General features: G+C 64.0%; 7 protein-coding genes across 7 annotated transcripts in view; 5 read left to right on the forward strand and 2 right to left on the reverse strand.

Annotated features, from left to right (window-relative positions):
* F751_6052 (GTP-binding protein TypA/BipA) overlaps positions 1-2,343 on the forward strand; it is a gene marked incomplete at both ends in the record, with an annotated part of 4,122 nt that extends 1,779 nt beyond the window's left edge. The window contains 6 exons of the mRNA XM_011402146.1: positions 132-369; positions 510-819; positions 1,053-1,132; positions 1,242-1,405; positions 1,553-1,863; positions 2,115-2,343. Of these exons, the coding sequence (XP_011400448.1) occupies positions 132-369; positions 510-819; positions 1,053-1,132; positions 1,242-1,405; positions 1,553-1,863; positions 2,115-2,343 (1,332 nt within the window). The remainder of the gene's footprint in view (positions 1-131; positions 370-509; positions 820-1,052; positions 1,133-1,241; positions 1,406-1,552; positions 1,864-2,114) is intronic.
* A 1,320-nt stretch (positions 2,344-3,663) lies between these two features.
* F751_6053 (THO complex subunit 1) lies at positions 3,664-7,222 on the reverse strand (the record flags this gene model as incomplete). The annotated part of the gene is made up of 11 exons (XM_011402147.1): positions 3,664-4,137; positions 4,276-4,335; positions 4,517-4,614; positions 4,785-4,968; positions 5,084-5,200; positions 5,418-5,599; positions 5,813-5,996; positions 6,160-6,207; positions 6,330-6,416; positions 6,615-7,091; positions 7,187-7,222. The coding sequence occupies 11 exons, from the start codon at positions 7,220-7,222 to the stop codon at positions 3,664-3,666; spliced, it is 1,947 nt and encodes a 648-aa protein (XP_011400449.1).
* A 736-nt stretch (positions 7,223-7,958) lies between these two features.
* On the forward strand, positions 7,959-9,943 carry F751_6054 (hypothetical protein; the record flags this gene model as incomplete). The annotated part of the gene is made up of 7 exons (XM_011402148.1): positions 7,959-8,043; positions 8,158-8,498; positions 8,692-8,794; positions 8,933-9,031; positions 9,143-9,360; positions 9,510-9,641; positions 9,878-9,943. The coding sequence occupies 7 exons, from the start codon at positions 7,959-7,961 to the stop codon at positions 9,941-9,943; spliced, it is 1,044 nt and encodes a 347-aa protein (XP_011400450.1).
* A 2,302-nt stretch (positions 9,944-12,245) lies between these two features.
* F751_6055 (Epoxide hydrolase 4) lies at positions 12,246-12,749 on the forward strand (the record flags this gene model as incomplete). Its single annotated transcript, XM_011402149.1, has 2 exons — positions 12,246-12,344; positions 12,504-12,749. 2 exons carry the CDS (start codon positions 12,246-12,248, stop codon positions 12,747-12,749), a joined length of 345 nt encoding a protein of 114 aa, XP_011400451.1.
* Positions 12,750-15,471: 2,722 nt separating this feature from the next.
* On the reverse strand, positions 15,472-16,517 carry F751_6056 (DNA polymerase delta subunit 3; the record flags this gene model as incomplete). The annotated part of the gene is made up of 4 exons (XM_011402150.1): positions 15,472-15,894; positions 15,998-16,159; positions 16,258-16,350; positions 16,461-16,517. 4 exons carry the CDS (start codon positions 16,515-16,517, stop codon positions 15,472-15,474), a joined length of 735 nt encoding a protein of 244 aa, XP_011400452.1.
* An 806-nt stretch (positions 16,518-17,323) lies between these two features.
* On the forward strand, positions 17,324-19,559 carry F751_6057 (Nucleoporin GLE1; the record flags this gene model as incomplete). The annotated part of the gene is made up of 6 exons (XM_011402151.1): positions 17,324-17,359; positions 17,568-17,753; positions 18,087-18,158; positions 18,365-18,808; positions 18,949-19,079; positions 19,277-19,559. 6 exons carry the CDS (start codon positions 17,324-17,326, stop codon positions 19,557-19,559), a joined length of 1,152 nt encoding a protein of 383 aa, XP_011400453.1.
* Positions 19,560-20,320: 761 nt separating this feature from the next.
* Positions 20,321-25,467, forward strand: part of F751_6058 (hypothetical protein) — a gene marked incomplete at both ends in the record, with an annotated part of 6,619 nt that continues 1,472 nt past the window's right edge. Inside the window, 9 exons of the mRNA XM_011402152.1 lie at positions 20,321-20,528; positions 20,707-21,938; positions 22,098-22,227; positions 22,377-22,780; positions 22,950-22,995; positions 23,184-23,333; positions 23,671-24,554; positions 24,785-24,898; positions 25,028-25,141. Coding sequence (XP_011400454.1) covers positions 20,321-20,528; positions 20,707-21,938; positions 22,098-22,227; positions 22,377-22,780; positions 22,950-22,995; positions 23,184-23,333; positions 23,671-24,554; positions 24,785-24,898; positions 25,028-25,141 — 3,282 coding nt within the window. The remainder of the gene's footprint in view (positions 20,529-20,706; positions 21,939-22,097; positions 22,228-22,376; positions 22,781-22,949; positions 22,996-23,183; positions 23,334-23,670; positions 24,555-24,784; positions 24,899-25,027; positions 25,142-25,467) is intronic.

A 25,467-nucleotide genomic window follows, 5' to 3' on the forward strand; every position in this document is an offset into this window, starting at 1 on the left:
GGCGTGAATTTGAGGCGCCGGCTACTCTGTGCCCACATAGAGTTTCCCATCACTCATGACTTGGCACGCCATCACAGCCTCTGGATACCAGCAGACTTTGCCTCTCTACTCTGCGACCCACGCACTCGCAGGGCTGGGCCAGCCGGGAGCTCCTGCCCCGGGACGCCATGCCACCCCCGGGAGGGATGGGGCCCCTGCTGGACGCCCTCATCGAGCACGTCCCCCCCCCCGGGGACCGCTCCGCCGAGCCCTTCAGCTTTTTGGTGGTGCTCACCGAGCGTGACTCCTTCCTGGGCCGGGTGTCCACCGGCAGGATAGCCACGGGCAGCGTGGCCGTGGGCGACGCCATCAAAGTGATCAAGCACACCGGTGGGCAGGGTGTGATGGACCAGTGGGCGCGGGGAGAAGGTTTGGTGCTCTCCACGTCGACCGCGTGCCCAGCTGGCTGTGCGGCAGCGTCCGCCCTTTTCCCCTTGAATCCAAGACCCACTCACCCCCGCCTGTGCCAGGCGAGGAGCACATGGGGTTCAAGGTGACCAAGCTGTTCAAGCGCTCGGGGCAGAGGACGCTGGAGCTGCAGCGGGCGGTGGCGGGCGACATCGTGAGCATCGCGGGCGCGCCCATCGCGGGCGTGGCCGACACCATTGGAGATGTGGGTCTGGCCGACGCGCTACCGCCCGGCCAGGTGGACCCCCCCACCCTCTCCATGATCATCTCCCCAAACACCTCCCCGCTGGCGGGGCGGGAGGGTACGCAGCTGACGGGCTCCAAGATCGGCGAGCGGCTGCGCCAGGAGGCCGAGACCAATGTGTCCCTGAGGTGGGAAGGGCAGGGGGTGGGAGGGCAGAGGGAGCGGTCTGAGGTTGTCCAACCTGGGCAGGCGGGTTTCAGGGTTCCAAGGGCTCGAGGATGTGTGTGTGCAGGGTGATGGCGCTGGGTGGAATCACCTACGCCGAGCCCAGGCTCCTGGTAGGCTGCAGGGGCGCATCGCCGTACTGGAGCCTGGCAGGCTGCTGCTTTCACAGATCACCACCCAATACTCTCGCACACAGGGTGCTGCCAGTGACGGGGAGCGGCGGCGAGGCGTTTGAGGTGCAGGCTCGCGGGGAGCTGCAGCTGGGCCTGCTCATCGGTGCGGAGTCCGTGTGAGGGCTCGGTGTTCTGAAGAGGAGAGGATGCCTCTGCGTGGCTGCAGGCCAGTGAGTCCACCCTCGACGGTCTCTCCCTTCCCCCATCCCCAGAGAACATGCGGCGAGAAGGGTTTGAGCTGTCGGTGTCCCCACCCCGCGTGGTGTTCCGGGAGGAGGCGGGCAGGCGCCTGGAGCCCATCGAGGAGGTCGGCTGCGAGGTCGCGGACGAGCACGCAGGGGAGGTCATCGAGGCCATGTCCAACCGGAAGGGAGAGGTGAGGCGCGGGGCTGGCGGTGTGTTTGGCCCATTGGGGAGCCCACCCCGACACATGCGAGGTTCGAAGTTCCTGCATGCCCGCAGTCTGAAGCAGGTCACCGCCCGCTACTCTGACCGACTCCCCTCCCTATTCCCCCCCCAACAGATGACGGAGATGGTCCCCCTGGAGGTGGACGGCAAGCAGCGCCTCACCTTTGATGTGCCCTCCCGCGGCCTGATCGGGTTCAGGTCCGCCTTCGCCACCATCACCCGCGGCTCGGGCCTCCTGCACCGAGCCTTCAGCCGGTATGACGAGTACCGGGGTCCCCTGGACCGGGTGCGCAAGGGCGTGCTGGTGTCCACCGCCACCGGGCGCACCACGCTGTATGCGCTGGGCATGCTGGAGGCGAGGGGTGACCTCTTCGTCGGGGATGGCGGAGACGTCTATGAGGGCATGATCATCGGGGAGAGCAGCAGGTGGGCTTGGGTGGGGGAGAGAGGCGGCTTGGCAGGGCTGATGGCAGGGATGTTGGCTCTTCAAATCACTGCACGCTGGGCAGGTACATGGGAGTGGTCTGAGACAGCATGGCACACAGGTGCCTGCTGGCAATGGGAGTAGCAGCGATCCGCCGCTCCGCGCCCCGCAACCCCCCCCCCCCCCCCCATCCCCTTTCCCCTGCCTTCCCCCCTCCGCCATCCCCCCCCCCCTCGCCCCCGCGATCGTCCAGGGACGGCGACATGGGCGTCAACCCGGTGCGCGAGAAGAAGCTGAGCAACATGCGCAGCGACGAGAAGGTCGAGAAGGTGCACCTCACCCCCCCACGCCTCATGACCCTGGAGGACGTCATTGGGTACGTCGCCGGGGACGAGCTGATCGAGGTCACCCCCACCAAGCTCCGCCTGCGCAAGCGCCTGCTCAACGCCTCGGCCCGCAAGTCGGCCAGCAGGGCGGGGTGAGGGATTATCGCGGCCATGGTCTTGGCAGGGCTCTTTCGCGACGCATCCTGCTTAGAAGCAGGCGCGCCATGCCCGCCGCACCTCTCGTCGTGCAGCGGTGACCCCCGAGTCTCGTGCGTGCTCCCAACGAACTTGAATGCTCGCCCCCGGCAGTGCTGAGCGCCAGGCCGCCGGCTGGGGCATCGTCATGGACATGTCATGCACCCACAGCGGCAGGCACACGCCAAGGTCTCCTGCAGGTGCAGGTCAAGGCTCCATCTCCGCGTCGCCCGCCGGACCAGAGGGATCCTCGCCGCTAGCCGCCTGGCTTCCGGGGGCGGGAGACCCACTGCCCGCTCTCTCGTCGCCACTCGGTCCGGTGCGAGGCGAGTCCGCCTCGTCGCCCCTCGGTCCTCTGCCCCCCCCGATCTGGCCGTCCTCGCTCGCTGTCTCTGGGCCGGCCTCGCCCTCCGCAACAGCACCCAGCAGCCCCGCGTCGGCGTCCGACCTGCCCTCCTCGCCATCGCCGGCGTCGCTCGCAGCCAGGCCCCCGCCCGCGCTGGGGCTGGCGACGGGAGCGGCGGAAGCCTCCGCCATCTCCACGTCCTCCTGCTTGCCGCCCTCCTGCGCCTCCCCGCTGGAAGCAGTGCCCGCCCCTGCCGGTTCTGGGCATCGGCTTGGGTACATGATCCGGGCCGCAACCTGGAGGTCGCCCTTGGCCTGGACGGACGCCACAAACGCCTGAGGAGCGAGGGGCGTGCTGGAGCTCGATCATCGTGCTGCGGGTGCACATGCTGCAGGGGGCAGCGGGGCAGCCAGCCCTGCCACCCCGAGCAACCCCAGACCGTGCACGCACGACCCACACCTCCCAGCTCGCACCCTGTCAACCCGGTGCGCGAGAAGAAGCTGAGCAACATGCGCAGCGCCGGCGCCGACGAGAAGGTGCACCTCACCCCCCCACGCCTCATGACCCTGGAGGACGTCATTGGGTACGTCGCCGGGGACGAGCTGATCGAGGTCACCCCCACCAAGCTCCGCCTGCGCAAGCGCCTGCTCAACGCCTCGGCCCGCAAGTCGGCCAGCAGGGCGGGGTGAGGGATTATCGCGGCCATGGTCTTGGCAGGGCTCTTTCGCGACGCATCCTGCTTAGAAGCAGGCGCGCCATGCCCGCCGCACCTCTCGTCGTGCAGCGGTGACCCCCGAGTCTCGTGCGTGCTCCCAACGAACTTGAATGCTCGCCCCCGGCAGTGCTGAGCGCCAGGCCGCCGGCTGGGGCATCGTCATGGACATGTCATGCACCCACAGCGGCAGGCACACGCCAAGGTCTCCTGCAGGTGCAGGTCAAGGCTCCATCTCCGCGTCGCCCGCCGGACCAGAGGGATCCTCGCCGCTAGCCGCCTGGCTTCCGGGGGCGGGAGACCCACTGCCCGCTCTCTCGTCGCCACTCGGTCCGGTGCGAGGCGAGTCCGCCTCGTCGCCCCTCGGTCCTCTGCCCCCCCCGATCTGGCCGTCCTCGCTCGCTGTCTCTGGGCCGGCCTCGCCCTCCGCAACAGCACCCAGCAGCCCCGCGTCGGCGTCCGACCTGCCCTCCTCGCCATCGCCGGCGTCGCTCGCAGCCAGGCCCCCGCCCGCGCTGGGGCTGGCGACGGGAGCGGCGGAAGCCTCCGCCATCTCCACGTCCTCCTGCTTGCCGCCCTCCTGCGCCTCCCCGCTGGAAGCAGTGCCCGCCCCTGCCGGTTCTGGGCATCGGCTTGGGTACATGATCCGGGCCGCAACCTGGAGGTCGCCCTTGGCCTGGACGGACGCCACAAACGCCTGAGGAGCGAGGGGCGTGCTGGAGCTCGATCATCGTGCTGCGGGTGCACATGCTGCAGGGGGCAGCGGGGCAGCCAGCCCTGCCACCCCGAGCAACCCCAGACCGTGCACGCACGACCCACACCTCCCAGCTCGCACCCTGAGGTTGACGCGTGCCACCATGCGCAGCGTCCTCCAGCTGTACATGGTGCTCTTGGACTGCGGGAAGGCAGGGCAGGGGGTGGATGAGGCGGGCGTCATGGCCGGGAGTCACCACGGACAGATGTCCCCGTCTTGGGCCCTGTCACGGTCCCTCCACCCACATCGGCAACCGGTGCACATGCCAGCCAAGCTCCGTGGCCCCGGCCCAGGGCCTGTCTCCCCTCCCCCATTCACACACCAGGCTGGGGGCCTCGGGGTCCGGTCCATCTCCTCCCAGCACCGGCTCCATGAGCTGGCTGACCGTCTTGAAGCCACCTCGGTCCTCCGCAGCCAGACCTGCGAGGACAGGGGCGGAGGCACGCAGGCTGAGAGACCACCAACATGCACGCAGGCTGAGAGACCACCAACATGCATGCAGGCTGAGAGACCACACACATGCACGCACCCCATGCCGGCGCGGCTCCGCCCCACACTGGTGCCCATCCCCAAGCCAGGGCGTGAATCACCGCTCAAGTTGTCCTCGGTCAGATTCCACAGCCTGTCCAGCTCCTCTGTGCCCAAGGTCACTCCGAACACAGCGTCCCGGCTCGGCTTACGCCGCTTGAAGGGGGGCCCCAGCGGGTCCGTGGTCTTGGCAGCCGCAGGCGGCGCGGCAGCAGGCCGTTCAAACGCTTCCTTGGGACAGCTTGCCTGAGGCAGGATGGCGGAATGGTGTCAGGGCCTGCGATGCCACGCTGGCATGCCACGATGCGCTGCGCCAACCCCGCTGCGATCTCTCCCGCCCAACGAAGCCTGCCAAACACACCTGCTTCCAAGCCGCCCAGGAGGACTCGTCCAGGAGCAGCTGGCGGATAGTGGCTGCGAACTCGGGGCCTCGCTCTGGCACAGAAGCCAGTGACTCGTACACGCTCTCCTGGAGGGCCTGTGTTGGGGTGGGGAATGCACTCGGACCTCAGGATCAGTCTTGATAGGCTCGAGCCAGCCCCTTGCTCACACTAGAGTGACGCCAGGTGCTCCATGCCATGCAGTCATTGCATGCAATGTTCCTCACCAAAAGAGAGCGACACAACATGTTCGTGGGTGTCAGAGGTGGGACCCCATCCTTGACATCACCACAACAACACTGGGCACCCCCACACCTTGAGCTCTTCAATCTGACGGCCCTTGAGGACTGGCCAGGCCTGTTTGGCGGCATGGGGAGCCTCAAGAAATTGGAACAGGATGAGACACTGGACGAGGAAGTGCCGCCGGAAGGTTGCGTCCCGTAGTTGTAGGGACAGCAACCGACTGCCGCTCAGGTATTTTGCACTGATGCTGCTGCCTGCACACCAGGATGGGTCCAGGGGAGATCAGCTGGGTGAGTGATAAGAATGGACGATTCCTTCAGCTCTGCGCTTTGCTGATAAGTATGGATTTTCGCATGATAATCTGGCATGGCGGGTTGCAAATCGATTAATCAGCCGTCCACTGCTGCACATGAAACCCGCAGGCCAAGGCCCCCAGGGCTGCGGAAAAGGCAAATCACCCACAGTACCTGATGCGGCCTCAGTTAGGGTCACCGGGTCCTTCTTCAGACGCTCCAGAACGATCTTGACGGCACGTGCTGTCTCACTCCACTCAATCCCTGCCTGAGGAGGGTTCGAGAAGGCAGCCTGCAGCGACCAGAACGTGCCGTAGAATTCTGCGTCCACGGTCTTGCCGAGGCTGTCAAGGGCACCCTGATCATAAAGGGTGAAGGTGTCTGTCAGCATGGCTATGGGTAATCAGGAGCAGAACAAAGGGCCCTTCGAGGCGACGAACAACTGCACTTCCGAACGCAGTGCTTGTTTGGGAGGCCAGGATTCCCGCGACACGCTGATGCCCCACTGTGCACGTCCCCACCTCCGCAACGTCCTCCACTGGTGTAGAGTTCTCCGTATGGAAAGCACCCTGTTCCATTGAGTGAGATGGAGAGGTGACCATTGGATGATGTATTTCTGCACTCCGCTGTCCTGAGGGCCAAGAGCAAGGGGCCCATCACAACAAGCTCTCTGATGGACCCCCTTTCAAACCTGGAGGTTGACGCCAGACCGTTCCATGAGGGGAAGGAGTTTGGCAAGAAAGATGAGCAGCTGACCCGCAAAGAGCGAGTTTTGACTCTGTCCAAGGGGAGCGCAAGGTGGACGAACATGTGAGAGGTGCGAGCAAGGCAGAGCAGGGTTGTCTCCCAGCCGGGGGGGCCCATTTCAGTTAGTGCTGCATGTGCTTGCATGCCAGAAAATACGCCGACAGAGCGCCTTAACAAACCGTCTCGTCCCACTTTACAGGGCCACGCCGTACGCTCTCGCAATACCCACCTTGCTGAGTCTGTGGATGAGAAGGTTGCAGGCCCTCTGCAGGGTGAGGGCAGCACGGGCACGCACAGCTGGCTGCTTGAAGTCTGACAGTCGCTCCTCGAGGTAAGCAAAGGGGACCTCGCACTCTGCAACCGTCAGGCTGTCAAACACCTGCTCCAGCAGGGCTGCAGGGATGCCTCCATGGGTGACACCCTGCAGCGCCAGGGACAGCGAGGCATCCAGCAAGAGGCGCAGCGACGGCACTTTTGCAGCGCTGCTGAGCTTGTACTCCATGGCAGGCGTGCCCTCCTCCAACGCGGCATCAAGAAGCGATGATACGACGACCTGTAGACCGTTGCCGAACAGGGTGTGCTGCGTCGGCGACAGCGGCTTCAGCGATGCACCCTCCTCAGATGGCTGGGCGAGGAGGAGGGACACTGCCACCCTCCCCACATCGTCTACGCTGGTTCTAGTGCCGAGCGCCTCCAGCACGCCGTTCTGTCGTGGCGGCAGGGGGGTAGAGATCTTGGTATGGGAAGGCCCTGCACAGTTCCGCAATTTGGCACGACCTCCAAAGCATCCTCGGCGCTCACCTCGATCCGCGCAACTTCATCGGTATAGCTCGTCATACTTATGTTGTCATTTTACAGTAATATTCTCGAAGAAAAGAGTGACAGGGCTCTGATCGACCCTGCCTGCGGACCTCCCGTCCGCTCTGCCTGTCCTGTATCAGCCCCTTATGGACATGATCGTGGCGTGTTTCTACCACGCATGCATCAGAAGAAGACTGCTGTGTTAGATACTCTGTCACAAGGCGATGAGCTCCTTCCTCTGTCCATTTGCGCCAGATTTGTGTGCCGTGCAAATGCTGTGCATGCTCCCTCAATGGGGTTGATCGGGGTCACAGAACCATCAGCCCCCAACTCGAATTGTGAACCCGGCTGGTGGTATCAGGCCAGCCTTGAAGTTGCAACAGCGCGGCCCGGAGTGCATCAAGAACCATCAAGGCCTTTGTCAAGGTGAGGCGCGTGGTGCAAGGGCCGGAATGATCCGCATCGAGCTCGCCAGAGCCGAGGCGACCTCAACAACCGCTGTCTGCTGACTGACGTCTGACGCACTTGCAGGTGCATAAATCGCACTCGAAGGCATGGGAGCGACCTGGAGGCGGATCTCGGAGCAGGTGTGAGGTGATGCAGGGCCGATCGCTCCTGGCGCGGGGTAGAGCTGTCGCCCGGCTCCGTGTTAACACCACCAGACCTGGGCCCGACCTCACCCTCGAGCCCCCGTGCGATCCCATAGGCTCGCCAAAAATGGAACATCGTGGAGGACAAGGATTTCCAGGCCACTCCAAACTCTCGCAATGAGATGATGATGAACGAGGCCATGGAGTTTGCTGGGCACCTGCGTCGGTGTGAGAAGGATATCCGCAAGATGCAGGCCTCAACGGAAGGTTAGCTTTATACCGGGAAACACGTTTCCCATAACGAACATGTCGTCTCGTGTTCCAAGATGAAGCGAGGACATGTCAAAACCGCTTCCAACGCACCCTCCAATCCCCCTTCAGATCTGCTGAGCACGGTGAAGGCGGTGATGTCTGCACCGCTGCCCCGCGTCTACGAAGAGGTTGGGGGTGGCAAGGTCATCCCCATGACGGCCAGCACCGCGTCTGGTGTGGTGGGGGCCCCAAATGGACCAATCGTCCCCATCGGGGGGGCCGATTACAATGCAGAGGAGATGTCGCGCGTCGTCAAGTCTGCTGGGAAGCTTGTGGAGTCCGAGGTGCTGGCCCCCATGGAGCGATGGATGAATGCCTTTGTGCTCATCCAGCAGCGAATGAAGAGGTTGGAGAGCCTGCGCCTGGAGGTGGATTCCCGTCGCCGCACCGTGGCCAAGCTCGGCAAGAAGGTGGGTTGTGACGCTGCTGGTTGTGAGTACATTGCCTCAGACCATGATGGACCTTGAGCTCCTATATACTTGGGACCTTGTACATCTCCTGATTTACCTGCTTTGGGAGATCAGCAGCCTGTGTGTCTGCTATCTGCAGTACACACTTCCTCAGACCACACAAAATGATGAGAGTCTGCCTCTCGCTTGACAGGTTGATGTCCAACGAGCACGGCTCCCTCAAACTCGGGCCAAGGGAGAGTATGAGATGGAGAACACCATCAAGATCCTGCAGCACAAGGAATCCAAGCTGTCAGGTGCGAGAAGAGTGAAGACAGCTGGGTGCAAGTGTGCAAGGAGGTGTGCACCTGCGAACTGCTGTGATTGCATGGCTGCTGTGCATGGTACACCCTTCACCCTGTACCTAACCTACTGCTTCCTCCACCATGTTGCAGCCTGCCGCCAGTCTTACAAGGAGCACGAGTCCCTCGTGTTCCACCAGCTGGAAAACGTCATTACAGACAGCGTTTGGTTGAAGAGCTACCTGTCTGGAGGTATGGAGTTGGAGGGGGGGAGGGTGTAGTTGCTGTGACACAGGGGCCATGTCGTGCTATGCACAGTGGATCCTCTGGCCTTTCACTGCAGCCCATGCTCCGCCCGTGCAGTCCTGCGCATCCAGTCAGAGGCGCTCCGCAGCGCCAACACCGCGCTGGGCGAGCAGAAGGCCCGCGTGCCGGGATCACGCGGCTACCCCTTGCCGGTGGAGGCCAATTCCGGGGCCAGCACGCCGCTCCAGTCTCTGCCTCCGGCCGGCATGCCAGAGGTCATCGCCGCACGCCGGGACGAGCGCGAGAACGTGCCCCGACTCCAGAACGGACAGCAGGTGCGGGAGAAGGGGGCATGGGCATGGAGTGGACCTCGAGTGGACATGTCTTTGATAGTTAGGGGCTTCCTGTAAACGGATATGGTGCTCGATAATCCTGGCCATTGGGCACGATATCAATTGTCCTTCGCACCCACTCCCCCCTACAGGGTGGCATTCGCGCCAAGGTGGGCCGCAACCACTCAGCGGGCGCCTCTGTGGGCCTGGGACACTCCAAGGACTCACTGTACACGCTGGACGACGCGCCGGCCGCCCCCACACACCGCATCCCTGCCACCCAGGTGGGTCTGGTCTGGTGGGTGCGATGTCTCTGGTGGAGGAGGGTTGGAGGGATATCTTTGAATACGGATGGAAGGCTGGTAGGGTACTTTATGCTAAGCATTGGACCTTGGGCACCTAGCAGTTTGGGCAGGGATGAGGGCAAGCAAGCACCCTGCCTTGCAGGATGTGGCATGAGGTAATGTGCCAATGAGCAAAGTGCCATTCTTCCTCAGCCATCTGGCTCCCCCACCTCCAGGTGCCTACGGCGTACGATGCTTACAATGAGGCAGCATACAGCCGCAATGCTGTGCCTGCCTGGTAGATAACAAATGAGGAGAATCAGACATTGTTTCGTTTTCCGTCACAGATGGGGCGGAGACTCACGGCCACCTTGTCCCTGGGAGATCCTGTTGCGGCAAGGGTGTGCCCTCATTGATGGTGCCAGCAGCAACATACGTTGTGATGTTCTGTTGATTTACAACGTCTGTGTCTCGTTCCAGAGCCTCTGTAGCTTCTTGTCGAGGACATGTTGATGAGCCCAGAGATAAAAGCCCCCCAAAGCCAGACGCTTGCCCCTGGAGCCTGCTGGACGCCAGGACTCCTGGTTGTCACAAAGTCTCGGGAGGGGAGACAATGTTCAGTATCTGCAGGGGAGGTCTGGTGGTGAGCACTGTGTTATCAAGGTCCGTATGAGAGTACATGCAACATGTTGCAAACACGCACCTTGTCTGTGAACTCCTTGAAGTTTGGTGACTCCAAAGCCTTGACCAGAGCCTGGAAGAGTGGGCGTTCAATGGCTGTGGCATATGTGCTGCTGGGGGCTGACACAGCACTTTCATACCCCACACAAGAGTCCCACCTTCTCTCGATCTGCTGCACTGTCCACGCTCCTCACCACAGATTGCAGTTTGGGATTACTCAAGATTTGCTGCATCTCAGGCTGATTTGCTGGAGGACAACGGGGTGGTGAGGAACTTGAAGGCTCACCCTCTGCGCAGCATGTAGAGGAATCGACACGCGAGCATGCAGACACGATCACATCATATCTGCTCTCACCTAACAACTCGTACTGCGCTGCACTGAGGAACTCTACATCATCTGCCTCTTCCACCTTGTGTCCTGGAGCAGCTGCATGTACGGTGAGATTGCTGCATTTCTTGCTGTATGAAGCGGGGACTACACTATTCCAAGGGACCTAGTCCTCCCCCGATCAGGACACCAAACCGCGACACCTGGCGGAGGTGCATGGGCTCCTGCGCCCCGCAAGAACCTGACCAGCACTTGTGTCAAGGACTTTGTCTCCGCGTTCCTTTTCAAGCTTCGCACAGATCCCCGCCAGTCGCCTTCGAGGAGAGGGCCGCTGTTGCCTTCGGGTACTCTCCCGATAATGCCGGCGGAGCTTGAGCAATGCAATGCACCATCTCTGTGCTGTAACTCGACAGAATCTCCTGTTTTGAGGAGTGATGTGTCAGTCTGATGGGCTTCGAGGCCCTCGAGTAGCACGTCGAACTTGTCCTGGTTGGACATGATGCAAAAGGAACAACGGCAATGTGCCTGGTCGATCGAATTCGCACTAAAATCGTAGATCAAAGTGGTACATCCAAAGTACGCTCGGGCTTGAGGGCACGTTCAGGGAGGGGGTGCAACATTTTCAGGAGACGGGCTGCGCGCGCCGAAACTCCCTTTCGGGAGCAATAAATAAGCGTGCATGGCCTACGGCTTCTGATAGCCGTAAATGCAGCCATCTCTTCATGTACCGAATGCAAGGCTAAATTGCCCTACCACGAGCTGGCGACTCTAAATGTATGTCATTAGTGCCGCCACGGGGCCGGCAGCTCGCCGCCCACCGGGAGAGTGGCCATGTGTGACGGTTGGGGTCACATCGCGATCGAAGGGAACGAGAACACATCGTGAATGATTTGGGAAAGATGAGTAGTCTCCACCCATTACATGTGTGTGTGACTCGCATCCTTTGGGTTATCTTCCACGCGTCCTCATGAGAGTTGCGGGTCATGTGCGGTGGGCGGCTGCCCAAGCCATGATGTGTCCTGTCTGGCTGGTCGTGTCCACCAGCCTCGCTTTCCAGGCTTTATCGAGGTGCCGTGAAAGAGCGTTGAAAACATGTCTTCTCAAGGTCACAATGACTGGCTTCAAATAGGATTGTGCGACACATTCCTTCTGCTTGCAATCTACAGACCCCACAAGTTCTTCTTCCACAAAAGTCGGCCGGTACCTGACCAGGATGACATGCCAGGCTGCGACCACACACACTTCTCAACATCTGATGATGTGATGTGAGATCCCATCCACATCCTTTTGGTTGCTCTGTCAATGGAGGCCAGGAGCAGCTTGTGCATTTGAAATGTGATGGAATTGCTTTGGATGTGTCCAGTCTCCAGCCTGCTCGAAGACAATCGCAAACCACAGGTTGCACGTCGCGACACGAGGATGTGGGAGGGGGAGGCCGCTCCTGCTGTTCCTGCATGGTTTCCCTGAGACATGCTACAGCTGGCGGCATCAAATCGAGGTAGGGCATATGGGGTATCTTTGGCACTATGTTCCATAGCCGGAAGCCTTGACAGTGGATATATCCTCCAGTATCGGTTACCCACCCAGAAAGTGATATGGCCATCCCTCCCGCACCATCATGCCAGACGTTCTCAGAGGAGTACGAGGTTGCTGCCATGGACATGAGGGGCTTTGGCTTCTCAGACCGCCCAAAGGTTTGGCCATGGGGGTGCGCATCAGGGCTGGCATGTCGAGGTGCCAGCCTTCCTGTCGCTCGCCCCCCTGCCTCTGCATCGTCTGCATGTTGTCCAGGCGCACAGCGTGCCCTCCCCAGCAGGTCAGTATCCTGATCACCCCTTGCTCATGCTGCGCAGCACCCCCGGCGATTCACCATGTCACGGCTGGTGAGGGACGTGCTGGAGTGCCTGGCGGCGCTGGGGCACACACGATGCACCCTGGTCGCCCACGACTGGGGTGGCATGGTGGCTTGGCATGTTGCGGCTGCCCACCCGGAGGCGGTGCAGCGCATGGTCGTCCTTGCCTCGCCACACCCCCGAGCGTACCTGGATCCGGCCTGCTTCACCCCCCAGCAGTCCCTGAGGCAGGCAGTGTGTAGATAAGATTGTTTGAATGAAGATTTTCTCTGTTTGCAAGGGGCAGAGACTTGGTTTCTGTTCATTCGACCCAGGTTTCGTCCAACTCCCAGCCCTTTAGCACAATCTCCTGCACAATGCAACGCTCTGCAACCCTCCCAGGTCATGGTACTTCATCTTGTTCCAAGCTCCACGCCTTGCGGCTGTCTACATGTCCCATTCAGACTTCAAGGAAGTGGACTCTATGCTCCGAAAAGCACCCAGGGGGGTGATAGTGGACGGCACCATCACAGACCAGGTGGGGAGCCGATTCATCTGGATAGATGAGTGAAGGCTTCTGTGTCCATTGCGATTGCCACCCTGTAACGGTTGTCTGTGCCCTGCAGAGCAGGTGGGTCAGAGTGGGCACGTCAAGCTTCAACTGAAGGACTCCAATCAGCAAGAAGTCCTTTCATGTTCATCACAGGATGTGGACCGCACCAAGGCATTGTTGGGTAGACCAGGTGCACTCAGAGCTGCCCTGAACTATTACGTTGCCAGCTTCGACAATCAGTCACGCCGGCCTGACCAGATACTCAAAATGTATGGGATCCCATGGTGCCAAGTGTTTGGCTTTCCGAGGAGGTTTGACCGCCATCTTTGTAGCATACCCTGTGCAGGCACAGTGAGCAGTCTGAAACAACAGGAAAGCGCACTCCCTGCTACCTCTGCAGGCCCCTGGAGTCGACTATATCTGTGCCTCTCCTGGTCCTGTATGGGCAACAAGACGCCGCCTTCCTTCCTTCCATGTTCCAGGTGCAACGCTGGGTACCCTCTTCTGTAGAGTGCATGAAGATGCACAGCTCATTGAAACTCTTTTGGTACAAGAAGATCTTCACAGGACTGTGCGTCACCTCTCTGCAGGATTATGGCCGGTTCTGCGCAGATGTCACCACTCTGATGGTCGAGGGATGCAGCCACTGGATGCAGCAAGATAGGTGCCGTGGTTAATGGGCATGGATGAGGGCCTGGCAGGATGCCACAGGAAATTATTGACAACCTGACCTCAGATTGGGAATCCCTCGGACTTGGCAGCCCCAGCTCCTGCACAATATTCACAGGCCCTCCTTGATATCCGAGCATATCACTTGCTTCTTGCGGGGAAAGCCCCTGTGTGAGCCTGGCTGTCTGGTGGAGAAGACAACTGGGACGAGTGAGGCCAGGGAAGCGGTGCACTTGTCTGCAAAGCTCTCCACTGGTTCTGGCGAGGGCAAGGTCTCCAGTCGCTGCTGCAAAGTGACACCACTTCCCTCGGCAAGGAGCCACACATGACACTGATTAAGAAGACTGGCAGCTTGGAGATGCCTCCGACATCCTCCCATCAATGATGAATGGGCAGTATACTGATGGCTGCCAGTTGCTGGCCCCTGCATACAAATTTCCTCAGCATTTGAGCGTGGAGGTCGCACCGTTGCCCCAGCCCCTATTCTTAAGTCCATGACTGGTTTGAAGACTCCTTCTACATACACCCTGCAGATCTCAGACTTGCAACATGCACTGCATGATGGTGGGCAAGGGTCATGAGGGTGAGCAGGCCTGTAAATTACTGGTAGGCGCTGTGGCATGAGCATAGCATAGCTCCCTACTTGGAGCCGAAGAATGACATGATGTTCCGCTGGCCTGCAGCGGACTTTGCCTTCTTGGCACTGGGTACTGGTGCCACCTGGGCACGCTGTGGGGAGGGAACCGGGCCAGCTGGGGGCCCTACGGGTGGCGGTCTCTGTGCCAGCTCCGGAGAGACAGGGTTGCAGTCTGCCTCCTCTTTGACCATTTCTGTGCAATGTGATTGGGAGGAATTCCGAACGAACAAGGGCCTGAATTATCCTGTAGTCTCCCCGCCGCACCACACAGCCCGATAACAAAAGGGGAAAGGCTGGCCTGTGGCCCACCTGTAACCTCCTCCCCAGCATCGTTGTAGTAGGTCTTCATGACACGCTTGGTGCCCTTTGCCTGCGACGGAGCCTGTCGTGAGGGTCTTGGGCTGAATTTTAGCATTGCTTCAGGGATTGATGGAGCAGTGTTTGGCCAAGGCAGAGGGCATTCAAACCCCTGCAACCACCTCCAGTGCAAAACAGCCTACCACAGTCTGAGAGGCTGGTTTGGCCTGTGCAGCCCCGCCCTCTGGAGCTGCCACTTCAGCGGCGCCGACACCATCACTGCTTGCTTCTGGAGGGTGCGGGTGGGTCTTGGAAGCCTTCTTAGGCGCACCTGTGCAGTGGTGAAGCCCGGCGGTTCAGCTCGGTCCATCCCAAAAGCGACATTGTGGGGAGAGCAGCTCAGTGTCTCTCATGCATAGGCAAGAGCATCTTCAGAGTGAGCTCTATGGCTACCCTGATTCCCAGGCACCACTCACCCTTGCTAGCGCGGGCACCTTTCTTCTTGGCAGGCTTCTCAGGCTCTGGCTCTTGAGCTAGCTGCAGCGGTGGGCAATGATTCAGACTCTGAACTGCTTTGGATCAGGAAAGACTTGTAAGAGTTCCCGCATGCCAAGGGGTGTAGTTTCATGGCATGGCTGCCAGCTTACAGGTGCTGGGACCCCTCCAAAAACCACGCCACAGTTGGATTCACCAGTAAGCACACCTGACTCGCAGCCGGCTTGGCAAAATGCTCCTCTTCGTCGCTGGATGCATCATCGTCTAAAACTTGCCTCCCTGTAGGTGCATGGGATGTGCTTTACCGCCTGAAATATGATGCTTGATGGCCATTGCGTTCAAACATCCCCTGCATGGAACTTGAACCCACCTGGACGTGATTTTGGTGGTTTCAGAGCCTGCACAGATTCCTCTTTCACGGGTGGAGGATTGGCCGGCTTGACACTGACAGGAGGAGCCTCGCCAGAGTCTGTGCCCTTCTCCCCCCTAGGTTTTGGCATTGCCTGCACCGGTGGCTCCACCTTTGGCAGAGGCTCCTTGGCAGTCGGGAGGGGTGCAGATGTTGCCACCGACCCCGCCCCGCCCCGACTGGCTGGCTGCAGCACCGTCCTCTGGGCGACAGAGTCAGGCTTCTGAGGGGCCTTCCTCTGGGGCCCGCCTTGAATGCAACTGAGCGACTGTGCCTCCTGGGCATATGTCCCTCCACTCGCAAGCAGCGCTGCGGACTGGGAGTAGTCCAGATTTGCCAGGACGGCAATGTCCTGCGAGCAGGTGGAAGGTGTGGTCAGCGTTCACCATGGCACACCCAGCGGTGCGCAAGTGGACCAACAGACAGCGCCCAGCATCGGAGTAGCCCAATGTTACCTTTTGCGAGGCAGGCGCCACTGCATACACGTGCAGTGCGGTGATCGGCTGCAGTTCCGCTTTTGCACGCTCCAGCCTCTCGGCGGGGATGACAGACACGACATGCCTTGCACCCTCTCCGGAGCGCCTCCACCCACTCAGGAGAAAGGTCGCATGGACAGTCTGTGCGAGGAGGGGACCGTGCGAGGTGCATTATTTCACTCATGGTGGCCACTGTCGAGACATGCAACTGAGTGCCCCATCCACAATCTCCTTCCCACCGAGGCGTGCTTGGTCATGAAGTCAAAGAGGATGGCTTTGGATGTGTCGTATGGAATATGAGCCTCTCGTGCCAGCCACTTGTAGGTGACAGCCTTTGCATGGCAGGGGTTGGAGTGACAGGCGGGTTGATGCTCGGCTGGCTGGTGCGAAGACGCCATTGGCATGCCTGCAGATACAGGGCTTGCCCATGCGTCATGTCTACCTGCAGCTTATTGCCCACAGTTTCCGAGAGGAGCTCGAGGCCTTCCTGGGACACCATTGCACCCAGGTTTCGCCTGACAGCCTTTCAGAACCAGGATCCGCGATGATCCGCGTGATTGCGACTCCTAATCAGAAGGTCTCGTGTCCTATCACCATCAGGGTACATCAAAGGAGATCAATCGCTGGATGAGACATGCACCTATGCCCTTCACGATTGGTAGCCTGGACCTCCATTTCAAAGTTGCCGAGGGCGCCCAGGCGAAAGCTCAGGGCGCGCCGATCTCGGTGCAGGCGCTCGATTATCTATCCGCGGGGAGCGCTGATAGTATGTCTGCCCAATCTCTGCTGTGTAGATTATTCGAACAGTGCAATGCCCCGAGCTGGGGAGTGAACCTATGTCCCCAAGTTTACAATAGCAACCGGGGGGCTCTTGGAGCTCAGCCGGGACCCTTCACCTCCATTGTGGGTGTCGATGAGCACACCCAGTCCTGGAGTGAGGTGGCGGACGACACCCGAGCGCTCCTGGTCCACCCCACCTTCATCGGGCATCCATAGATTTGCCGATAGAAGGAGCCTGCACTCCTCTGGAGACAACCCCAAGCCCAGTCTTCGTCTGCGAGCCCCCCTCAGCGACACGGACAGTGATGGAGGTGCCCACTCCCCATCCTTTCAGCTGCAAGCGCCAAACGGCTGGTCTGATGAGGAGACGAGCGGCGGGGATGGGGAGGAGGTCGACCAGCCCATAGGGACAAGGTGCGCCGCAGGTGGCGGAGGTTGCATGACGCCTCGCAGAGAACCCTGTTCTTCTGAGCTCTCTTGCATGTCTGGGACGCAAGCCCCGCTCCCCTGCAGTCCTCACCGAGCATGCGCTCAAAGCCGGCACCCTTTCCTCGCCAGCAGGTACGTGGAGACCTGTGCACCAAGGCAGCATCCCCCCTTTCTACCCCGTTCGGACTTGGGCACTGCGCATCTGGCCCTGGAGCTTACAGAGCGGCTGCAGGTGGGCCTGGCGCGGTGATTATGCACGCAGGGTGTCCCAGGATGCATGTCGTCAGGCCAGGACAGCCGAGCTCGTGATCGCTGGCCATGCGCTGCCCTGTCTCCACAGCTCAGGGCAGCCACCCAGCTGGGACGGCTGGATGCAGCGCTGGGACGATTGGAGGTGCAGGAAGCCTCTGTCGCCCAGGAGCTGGCCCGCCACGCCGCGGCCGACGCCGCTCGCGAGGCGGAGGGCGAGGCGGCCCGACGCCGCGAGCGGGCCTCCAGCCGGGCGCGCCTGCTTTCTTCCCTGCGTGTGGGGCACGCTGCCGCTGCGGAGACGGCGGCAGAGCAGCTCGCCGCGGCCGCGGAGGCGGCCGCCCGAGCCCGGCAGGCCGCAGCCGAGGAGGAGCGGCGAATACGGGCCGAGAAGGACGCCGCTGCCGCTGCCCAGCGCGCCTCCGAAGCTGCCAGGCTGGCCGCCGCGGCGGCGGCCGCCCGGGAGGAGGAGGCGCGCGCCGCCCAGGAGCGGCAGCGGCAGGCTGCAGCGAAGGAGGGCGAGCACGCCCAGCGTGGGTCGGTCAACCAGGGTGGCGCGAGCGCAAGTGCCGCCGCGCTGCGCCCCGCGGCCCCGCCCGCCCTCCCCGAGTCTGCGGTGCACGCCACGCCTGGCGCCCTGGAGTGGAAGCGGCACCTGGAGGCGCTGCTGGCCGAGGCCAAGGTGGGACGTGTGCCTTGGAAAGGGTGGAGTCCTGTCGAGAGTGTATGTGTGGGTTGGCCTTGAAGCAGTGTGCCGCCCTAGTGCAAGGGAGAGGACCGTGGTCGACGTACTGCGCAAGGTGCGCACGCCGGCGCACCGGCATCATGGTCTAGCCAAGTGGCCTCCCGCCTGACGCGCCCTCCTGCCCATTCTGACACCCGCTTCAGGCCCTGGCGGCGCCGTACAAGGCCGACCCGGGGACCAAGGCGGCGCGCCGGGCCGTGGACAAGGCTCTAACCCTTGGCGTGCAGCAGGTGTCAGCCTCGCGCGAGCAGGTGTCGCGCCTGTCCCTGCGCCTGGGCGCGCTGATGGCGGAGCAGGGCCCCGGCCCGGCCTCTGCCTACGCGCAGCTGGCGCTGGCCGCCAAGATCTGCGTGCAGTGCGAGGTGCAGGTCACACGCCTGCCCGGCTTCGCCTTCCCCCTGGCCGAGGTCGCGGTGGCCGTGGCGGCAGGGCAGCCCGCCTTTGCGGAGCTCCTCATCGCGCAGCTGGTCGCGGCCTGCCCGCTGTGCCTGCCCATGGTGTATGGGAGGGACGGCGCGGGGGCGGGCGAGGAGGCCTGGCTGCGCCTGAGCGGGTACAAGGTCCGCACCGACGAGGACTCCGGCCAGGTGGGGTGGGGGGGGGGGGGGAGGTGGGGGGCAAGAGCGGGCCGCAGCAGCCATGGTGACGTCCTGCATCAGGCTTCCCGGGCGCATGTCTGGAATCAACACCCTCCTCAAACACCGCCATCCCGTCGCACCCGCCGCAGACCACTCGGGAGTCGACCGACGAGTACATGCTGCGCGTGGGCGGGTTTGTGCGCCTGTATGCGGCCTTCACGCAGTGCGACGCCGCCAACAACCCGCACGGGCTGAAGAAGGCGTGGACCTGGCTGGCAAGGTGGCGCGAGAGGGTTTTTCCTGGTGATTTTTCATTTTTGGAGGGGGGCAGGGGAAAGGCTGCTCCGCCCCCTGAGCGCTCTGTCGTGGGGCTGCCGCCGCCTGCTCTGTGCCTTGATGCCGGGGCAAGGCACAAGGAACCTGTGTTTTTGTCTTCCGCCAGCATGCCCACCCTTGATTTCCCCCTCCCTCTCCCAGGTTCCTGAACGCCGTGCCCGCGGACAGGGCCAGCGCGACGGCGCTGATCGCCTTCCTCCAGGTGGCAGCGTACCGCCTGCACCGTGCGTACCGAGGCCAGGCCCTGAAGCTATTTGAGGTGGTGCACCGCGACTACCTGGCCAGGCTGAACGCCTGTGAGGACCCCGACGCGCGAGCCAACTTCACCCGCATAAAGACATTCCTGGAGGAGAGGGCGTACCTTGCGGAGCCAGAGGGGCGGGCGCTGCCAAAGTTTGACACGTCGTCCATAGACAGAGCCTGAAAGGGCGCCCATGCTTGCTGGACTATCAAGTATCCAAGTACTGCACCCCGCCCCCTCCAAAGCGCGCGCCCTTCACCTCCCCCGCGTCGAGGTGTCAGAATCCAGCTTGCAGATGAGCACACGGATGTTGCCTCGGCCGCAGTCACAACAAGGATACTAATCAAATCAGCCGGTCGTTTCGATCAGGGATTCTGCGTGGCGCTGTGAATGTCCGGTCTCGCCCGAGATCGCTTCCCTGCAGCCATCAGTGCGGGGTTGCTCTCCTGCAGCAAGGAGGTGAGATCATAAGATGGAGGGGCATATTCCGCCCTTACGGATCGTGGAAGAGCTTGCTGGATCAGGCCGCATGCCGGGGAGATGCCACGCCTGCTCGGTGTGGAAAACCCCGGGTTTCGGTTGAGCTTGACGATCCACTTCATCCCACGCCCCGCCTCCCAGGCCGCAGTTTACGGCGGGTGCATCAAGACGCTTCTTCCAGAGGTGGGATAGGAGCACTCCTCTGCCTTTGGATGGGGGGGTCGTGCAGGAGTGGGCGATATCGACGCTGTGCCGGCACTGACCCGGCACAGACCCTGCATACCTCGACATTGCAAGCGGGACGCCCATGTCCACCCTCCGTCGCATCACTCCACAGGTCGAGCGGGGCGTGTGCGACCGAGAGTTCCAGATCCTGAAGTCCTGCATGCGAGCTGCCCTGCGCCACGCGCTGGCCAAGTCTAGCTGATCGCCCGTGGTTCCTCTAGGCAGGGCCCTCCAGCATCATGGCGGAGGCCGGCCTCCCGCCCCATGGTTCCGACGCCACGCGCCCCACCAACACCGCCATGAGCGCGCTGGCCCAGCTGGCGCAGGGCCGCGAGCTGGGCCGCAGCGTGGGACCCCTGATCCAGCTGCTCCTGGACCAGGGGACGCCGCACCTCGCGCGCAGCGCGGCGTACGACGCCCTCATTGCCGGCGGCCTCTCGGATGAAGGTGCGAGGGCGTGTGCCGCCGAATGCTTTTGCGACGTGGAGGCTTGCATACTTGGTGTGGACACATTGCCTTGCCTGTCATTGAGGGATCGGCATTCGCTGCCATCACAGGTCACATCCTTCCCCCTAGTATGACTGAAGACCAGATTTTCCTCCTCAAAACCAATCCAATGCCGCAGACTGGCACCGCGTCGGCATGTGCCTGCCCGGCGACATTGGGCGTGCCGACCCGGGGGTGTCGGCCCGCGCCCTCCAAGCGCTGGCCGCCCTCCCCCCCCACCTCCTCGTGGAGGTGCTGGGCGCGCAGGGCGGCCGCGTGGCCGCGCAGCTGGGGGCCGTGATCTCCGCCGGGGCCCCCTTGCCGGCGGTCGCCGCGCTGGACGCGCTGGCCCGCGTCAGCGCCCAGCCCGCGCTGGCGGCCGCCGGGGCTGCCTCGGCGCCGCTCACCGCCGCGCTGTACGAGGCCTGGGAAGCGGCAGCGGCAGCGCTGCTGGGCGCCGACGGCAGCGTGGCAGCCGCCGCTGCCGTGGCGTTGGCCGACCTGCTGGAGCGCGGCGCGGAGGAGGTGCGGAGCGGCGGTCTCGGCTCCTCGCACGTCGGCGGCGCAGCTGGCCCCGGCGGCTTCCTGCCTGACGGCGCGCCGCCCCCCATCCTGGCGCGCATGGGCAGCTTCCGGTCGGCCCCCGACACCCCACGCAGCGCCCGCAGCGGCGGCGGCACCCAGCCGGGCGGCCCGCCGGCGCCCCCCGGCGGCGTCGCGCCGCTGGGCGGCTTCCTGGCAGCCGTGGCCTTCCACGTGCGCCCCCGGCTGGTGCGGGCGCTGCCCGGCATCCTGGCGCGCGCGCGGCGCCTGGCGCCCGTGCCCCAGGCCTCCGTCCCGCGCCTGCTGGCGGCGCTGGCCCTGGCCGCCGAGATGGCGGAGGAGGAGGAGGCGGCGAGGGCGGGCGCGGGGTCGCTGACCGAGCCCGCGGCGTCGCTGGCCCTGGCCCCGCCGCGCGCGGGGGGGGTGGCGCAGTCCGTGGCCGCGCTGTGCGTGGAGTGGCTGGCCTCGCCGCATGCCGCGGTAGTGCTGGCCGCCGCCGCTGCGCTGCTGCGGCTGGAGGCCGAGAGCCGCGCGCCGCCGGCGGCCGTCGCGGCCGCCGCGCCGCGCGCCGTGGCGGCCCTCCTGGCCACGCTGGACTCCCCGGCTAGGGGGTCTCCGGGCGCGGCGCCGGCCACCGACGGCGCGTCGTCGACACCCGCCGGCCACGCCGACCCCGCGGCGCCCCAGGTGACGTCGGTGGCGCTGGGGTTCCTGGCGCGCATGCCACCGCTGCAGCAGGCCAGCCTGTTTGGCCGCGCCTTCCCGCGCCTGGCCACGCTGCCGCGCGGCGACGACCGCGTGCGCGCCCTGGTCTCGCTCTGGGCCTCGGTGCTGGGCCATGATTGGGCCGCGCAGCACGCGGGCGCGGGGCGCGGGCGCAAGGGCGCGCCGCCGCCGCCGCCGCAGCTGCAGCAGCTGCTGGCCGACGGCCGACTCAAGGAGTGGGTGGCGGGCGCGCCGGGGGCTGCCGCGCCGTTTCGCGAGGAGCTCGTCGCTGCGCTGCTCTACGTCCTGCTCACCCATGACCGCGTGGCGGGCGGGTTTGCGGACGCGCGCGCCGACGAGGGCGCGGGAGGCGCCGTGGGCGAGGCCGCCGCCCTGCAGGCCCTGCTCTCAGGTATGAGGAATTGTTTTGGCTGGGGAGTTTGGGGGTCTTGGGAAGGGGTCCTGTAAGGGCGATGCAGGTCGGCACGCCCGGCAATGATGAAATCAGGGGATGATGTTGCCACACGGTCACAGTCCGCCCATCCCCTCCTCCTCTTGCAGCGGTGGAGTGGCTGGGGGCGGCGGTGACCGCGCTGAAGGGCACCAAGCCGTGCCTGGGCTGGGGCAGGATGGCGTCGGCCGCCTCGCCCGGCGCCAGCGCGGTGGTGGACCTCTGGCTCCAGCTCCTGCTGGCCGCGCTGCGCGTGGCCGCCGGCGTGGAGCGCGCGCTGGCGGTGCGCGAGCCGCCGCCGCCGGCCGCCGGCCAGACGGCCGCCGGCCAGCCCGGCGGCGACGCCGCAGGCGCCGTCCAAACGGGCCCGCAGGCCCTGGTCGGGCTGCACCGCCGCACCGCCGCGCTGGCGCAGGACGTGCAGGGCCTGCTCCTCCAGATCGCGTCCAACTGGAGGGCGCTGAATGCGCCGGTGCAGGCGCGCGCGGTCTGGATCTGCGCCTTCCACCTCCAGGTGTGTGATTGGGTTGTGGCGGGGTGAGAGGGGGTGGGTCGGCGTCGAGGAGCCTGTTGGTCAGGAAGTGGGTCGAGGCTTGCAGCATGTGGGACCTTGACTGGGGCTGGCAATCACTGTAGGCACCCTCTCAACACCCCCTTCGCAACCCTCCTCCCCCCCTGCCCAGCTGCAATCTGCGCTGGACGCCTCATGGACGAGCCTGGTGGACGCTGGTGGGTCGGAGGGTGGAATGGGAGTGAATGCTGGCGGGTGGAGTGGATGTAGCAGACGGGCTGGCGATGGTCTTGCACAGGCGTGAGGGTTCTGTATGTCGCTCCTCCCACCGAACATACTTGCGATGTGCCGTGCATCCAGCTCCTTGCGCTCCATCCATCTGAATTCCAGTGCATGGCCTGCTCAGCGACGCCCACAGCCAGGACTCGGCGGGGCGACCTGGCCGCGGTGCGGGAGGGCACGCTGAGCGCGAAGGTCGGCGCACAGCGTGACGTCTCGGTGGCGGGGCAGAACGTGGAGGTGGCCCTGCTCTGCCTGGAGCACCTGGCAGCCCTCTGTACGTCCTTGGTCCCCGGGGAGATGGGGGAGGGGGCAAAGGGGTTGGCGACATGGGGAACCATGGTCTTGCCTGTGCTCAATCACCCAGGGGAACCTTGGAGGTGTTGTACCAGCGTCTATCTGTGGGCGCTACTGGCGATCTTCTTCACGCTGCTTGGCCCGGCGCGGGCGTGCAGTGAGCCCAGGCACCATGCTGGCGCCCCCGATGACCAGTGACGATTTTTTGCTGCCATCTGGACTGCTCCTGCCATGCCCCAAAGTTTGCTGTTTCGCTACCACCCGACGCTCCTGTCCCCGTCACGTCTCTCTCCCCCACCCACCCCCAAAACAAGCAGTGGTGGACAATCACAAGGACGAGCTGGTGGGCCAGCTGGCGCCCGTGGCCTCGCTCCTGGAGAAGCTGGTGGGCCTGGAGCTTGAGGCCTGCGGCTCGCGGATCCCGGGCCTGAGGGCCCGCCTGGGTCGCGTCCGCGCCGCCCTCCTCCCAGTGGCCACCAGCGGCAGGAAGAAGGCCGCCGCAGAGGCCGGCGGCGGCGGCGAGCGGGCCCTGGGCCGCCTGGGGGCGCCCGTGGAGACGAGCGCGGGGCCGGACGGCGCGCCCGCGGCGGCCCCCGCGCAGCCCTCGGTCGTGGCGCTGCGCCCCGCCCCGGGTCAAGTGGAAAGCGCGGCGTACCCTGTGTCCCTGCCCGCCAACGGCGCACTGTTCCACACCGCGCCCGCGCGCCGCGCGCGCGGGCTCCTCCAGGCGCTTCAGGCCGCGGTGTGGCGCGGCGACGCCCCGAGCGCCGGCGGCGACGACGCGGCCAGCAACGGCGCGGGCCCACCCTCCCTCCCGGCGCTGGCCGATCTGCTGGATGTGCTGGGCGGCGGCGACGTGGACAGCAGCACCAGGGGCGGCGCGCCCTCCGCCCTGCGCCCCTCCTGCCGCGAGCGGGAGGTGACGGGAGGGCACTCGCCGCTGGGCCTGTTCGTGCGCGTGGAGCCCAGCCCCGCCGCGCGCAGCCTGACCGTGCACGTGCGCGCGCAGAACCGCACGTTGGACGAGCTGCGTGGGGTGGAGGTAGAGCTGGCGCTGGGCGGTCCCCTGGGGGGAGGGGCGCTACTGGCCTTCCCCCTCAAGCCGCTGGCGCCGGGGGGGGAGACCGCCTGGTCTGCCACGCGCACCGTGTCTGGGTTCGGCTGGCCGGTGGTCGCCGCCTCCATCAAGCTGCCCCTCAAGGTGAGGCATTTGTTTGCCTGCAAGCTATGTTTGATTGGGGCTGGTGAGCGGGGGGGGTGGGAGGGTTCCTGACGTTACGAAACATCAGCCCAAGCACAGACGTTATGTAACATCAACCAAAGCACTGACGCTATGAAACATTAGCCAAAGCATATGTCACATTGGCATCCCGATTTGTGAGCTTGCACCACACCTTCCCCCAACCAACCCCTCAAATTAATCTCCCACAGGTGAGCCTGGGGTCGCCCGTCATCAGGTGCTGCCCGCTGTCCATCTCCCCGCTGGTCCTCCTGAACCCGCCCACCCACGCGGTGTCCCCCGTCCAGTTCTACCAGCGCTGGCAGGTGAGGAGGGCTTCCCTGAGTGTGCAGGGGGGGGCCTGAATTCCAGACCCTGCATCCGGCTCGGACACGGCGCCACAAGGGCATAGGCGCTCCGACCAGCCCCCACCGGCCCGACGCACCCCCTCGCAGGCTCTGCCGTATGGGCTCAGCGTCCAGGGATCGCTGCAGACCCCGGGGCCCGCTGGGTTGAGCGCCCTCTTCGCGGCGTTTGCAGCCTCCGGCACGCTGGAGTGCGTCATCAAGGTGCGTGCAGGGGTTTGCTGTCGTGGCCAGGGAGAGCACACTGGGGAACTGCGAACCTCGCGGCCCGGGCCAAGGCGACAGATGAGGGCTGTGCACGGCTGTGGACAGTCACCGCACAGCGTGACAGGTCGCGTGGTTTGGCCGTCGCACCGTTTCGGCGGTCTGCGGGCCCCGTCCCAGCCGCCTGTGCGAGGGACCCTGCACGATCGCCGCCTTCCCCTTCCCGGACCGCACGTTGCCCCATGCATGCCAGGGACTCGCCCTGGTCGTGCCTCTGCCTCACCCACAAGGTCCCTCACTCCCCCCCCCCCACCCACCAACCAACC

Source organism: Auxenochlorella protothecoides (genome assembly GCF_000733215.1).
Source record: "Auxenochlorella protothecoides strain 0710 unplaced genomic scaffold scaffold81, whole genome shotgun sequence".
In the NCBI taxonomy this organism is placed as follows: Eukaryota; Viridiplantae; Chlorophyta; class Trebouxiophyceae; order Chlorellales; family Chlorellaceae; genus Auxenochlorella; species Auxenochlorella protothecoides.